Source organism: Hirundo rustica, unplaced genomic scaffold (assembly GCF_015227805.2).
Source record: "Hirundo rustica isolate bHirRus1 unplaced genomic scaffold, bHirRus1.pri.v3 scaffold_448_arrow_ctg1, whole genome shotgun sequence".
Taxonomy (NCBI): Eukaryota; Metazoa; Chordata; class Aves; order Passeriformes; family Hirundinidae; genus Hirundo; species Hirundo rustica.
In genome coordinates, this window is record NW_026690493.1 from 19,556 (window position 1) to 22,785 (window position 3,230).

The 3,230-nt window shown below is 67.4% G+C and overlaps 1 protein-coding gene across 1 annotated transcript; it reads right to left on the bottom strand.

The window, feature by feature from the left end:
- Positions 1-2,038: 2,038 nt before the first annotated feature.
- On the bottom strand, positions 2,039-3,223 carry STAC3 (SH3 and cysteine rich domain 3; the record flags this gene model as incomplete). Its single annotated transcript, XM_040054108.2, has 5 exons — positions 2,039-2,168; positions 2,319-2,456; positions 2,585-2,636; positions 2,859-2,953; positions 3,059-3,223. Coding segments are annotated over 5 exons (549 nt in total), but the record flags the coding sequence as incomplete, so codon positions are not given.
- Between the last annotated feature and the right edge of the window lie 7 nt (positions 3,224-3,230).

A 3,230-nucleotide genomic window follows, 5' to 3' on the forward strand; every position in this document is an offset into this window, starting at 1 on the left:
TTGCATAAATTTGCATACGGCGCGCGGCGTGCCGGCAGCGCCCCCTGGCGGCGGAGCCCGGCCGCGCGCCCCCTCCTCAGGCCACGCCCACCCCCGCGAGCGTCGCCGTGGTTACGGCTGACGTCACGGAGCCGTGACGTCACGGGGGCTCGGGCACCTGTTCCCGGCTCCAAGGTCTCGTCCTGACCCCGCCACCGTCACCTGTCGCGCGCCGTCCCAATTCGGGCCCCGCCGGGCCCCCCGCCAGCGCCGCCCCCCCGAGCCACGGCCCCGAGTGACCAGTGACCCCCCCCGAGTGACCAGTGACCCCCCCCCGGAGTGACCAGTGACCCCCCAGAGTGACCAGTGACCCCCCCCCGGAGTGACCAGTGACCCCCCAGAGTGACCAGTGACCCCCCCCCGGAGTGACCAGTGACCCCCCAGAGTGACCAGTGACCCCCCAGAGTGACCAGTGACCCACCCGGAGTGACCACTGACCCACGGCACCCCCCGAGTGACCAGTGACCCACGGCACTCCCAGAGTGACCAGTGACCCCCCCCGAGTGACCAGTGACCCCCCCAGAGTGACCAGTGACCCACCGGCACCCCTGGAGTGACCAGTGACCCCCCCTGAGTGACCAGTGACCCACCCAGAGTGACCAGTGACCCCCCCCCCGAGTGACCAGTGACCCCCCCGAGTGACCAGTGACCCCCCAGAGTGACCAGTGACCCACCGGCACCCCCCGAGTGACCAGTGACCCCCCAGAGTGACCAGTGACCCACGACACCCCCCGAGTGACCAGTGACACCCCCCGAGTGACCAGTGACACCCCCAGAGTGACCAGTGACCCCCCCGAGTGACCAGTGACCCACCCGGAGTGACCAGTGACCCACCGGCACCCCCCGAGTGACCAGTGACACCCCCAGAGTGACCAGTGACCCACGGCACCCCCAGAGTGACCAGTGACCCCCCCGGAGTGACCAGTGACCCCCACCCCATTGAATCCACGCTGCCGAGCGGGGTTGGGCACAGCCGTGTATTGCAGCAGGGCACGACCCCCCCCGACCCCCCCCCCCGCGGCACCCGGTGCCCACAGCGGCTCTGGGGTGCCCCCCGCCCGCATCCAGCGTCTCTGGAGGCACCCAAAGCTCTCACGGAACCCTCGGGGCACCTCCTGTGCCCCCCAGGACACCCCAGATCTGGGACGGGGGGGGGACAGAACAGGGACACCCCAAGGACCCCAGGCAGCAGGAATGGGGGCGCCCTTCCCTGACCCCAAACCTGTCCCGCAGCCAGGGCCCCCCCCATATCCCAATCTTGGGGTGCTTCCATTCCCTGTCCCCATCCCCATCCCCATCCCTGCCCCGCAGCCAGAGTCTCTGTGCCCATCCCAGGGGTCTCCGCCCCATCCCAGGGGTCTCTGTGCCCACCCCAGGGGTCTTGTGCCCATCCCAGGGGTCTCTGTGCCCATCCCAGGGGTCTCTGTCCCCATCCCAGGGGTCTCTGTGCCCATTCCAGGGGTCTCAGTGCCCATCCCAGGGGTCTCGGTGCCCATCCCAGGGGTCTCTGTCCCCATCCCAGGGTTCCCTGTGCCCATCCCAGGGGTCTCTGTCCCCACCCCAGGGGTCTCTCTGCCCATCCCAGGGGTCTCTCTGCCCATCCCAGGGGTCTCAGTGCCCATTCCAGGGGTCTCTGTCCCCATCCCAGGGGTCTCTCTGCCCATCCCAGGGGTCTCTGTCCCCATCCCAGGGGTCTCGGTGCCCATTCCAGGGGTCTCTCTGCCCATCCCAGGGGTCTCTGTGCCCATCCCAGGGGTCTCTCTGCCCCACCCCAGGGGTCTCTGTGCCCATCCCAGGAGTCTCTGTGCCCACCCCAGGGATCTCTGTGCCCATCCCAGGGGTCTCCGCCCCATCCCAGGGTTCTCTGTCCCCATCCCAGGGGTCTCTGTGCCCATCCCAGGGTTCTCTGTGCCCATCCCAGGGGTCTCTCTGCCCATTCCAGGGTTCTCTCTGCCCATCCCAGGGTTCTCTGTGCCCATCCCAGGGGTCCCCGCCCCACCCCAGGGTTCCCCCCCCTCCCGCAGCCCCCCTCAGATCTCCTCCAGGAAGTCCACGGGGAACAGCCCCACTTTGCGGCCGGTGAACACTTTCACGTAGCCGTTCACCTCCTCCCCTTTCTGCACCACGATCTGCGGGCGAGAGCGGTGGGGCTGAGACCCCCGGGACCCCCCCCAGGAGGGGGTCTGGGCAGAGCAGCTCCCACCCGGGGGCGGTGGGGAGAGCGGGGATGGAGATGTTGGAGCTCAGCCGTGATTTTTTTTTTTGGGGGGGGGTCTCACCTGATCCTTCTTGAGCGTGATCTGCCCGATCTCCCGGTTGCCCACGAAGGAGCGCGTCACCTTGTGCACCCGCTCGCCCGCCCGCACCCGGATGATGAAGTTGGGGGGGAAATATCCGATTTTCTCCCCGATCTTCCCCTAGGAGGAGGCAAGGAGGGGGATTCAGCCCCTCGTGGGGGTCTCAGATCCCCCCCTCCCCGCCAGGCTGGGGGTTGGCAGAGGGTTTGGGTGTTCCCCCCCCCTCTCCCGCAGCGCTCCAGCCTCACCCTCCACCACTCCTCGTTGGAGTCATCGACCACCGTGATCTTCTCCCCTGGCCTGGAAGGGAAGGAAGGGGGGATCTCTGAGGGAGGGGGGGAGCGGGACCCCCAGCCGTGGGGGACCCCAAGGAAAATCTCTTTTCCTTCAGAATCAACTCCTGGAGCCCCGGGACGCAGGTCCTGCACAGAGCAGCTCAGCCTTGGGAAATCCACGGAACCACGTCAAACCAAACCCCCGAAAAACCTCGGGGAAGGGCTCAGGACGAGGCTGGGAACTCACGGGAAGTCCAGGTCGTCCTTCTCCAGGGCTTTGAAGCGATAAAGTGCCACGAAATAGTGGGACTGCAGGAACGCCCCCGGCTGCGGCTTCTTGCTCTGAGGGGACGCAGCGCGGTTTGCAGAAAGCCCTGAGGATCCCAGCAGGGAGATCCCACAGGCTCTGCTGGAGGTTTTGGGGTGCGGGGTGAGGATGAGGGGTACCTTGTCATCTGTCGGGCTCTTCTCAGCCTTCTTGTCCCCTTCAGAGGCACCTGGGAACGGGAGGAGGGGCTCACACCTCTCCTGGCGGGGTCTCCTCAGCCGATTTGGGATTGCAGTGAGAGCCCCAGGGCGGGGACAAGAACCGGGGACCCCAAACTGGGCAAAAACCCCC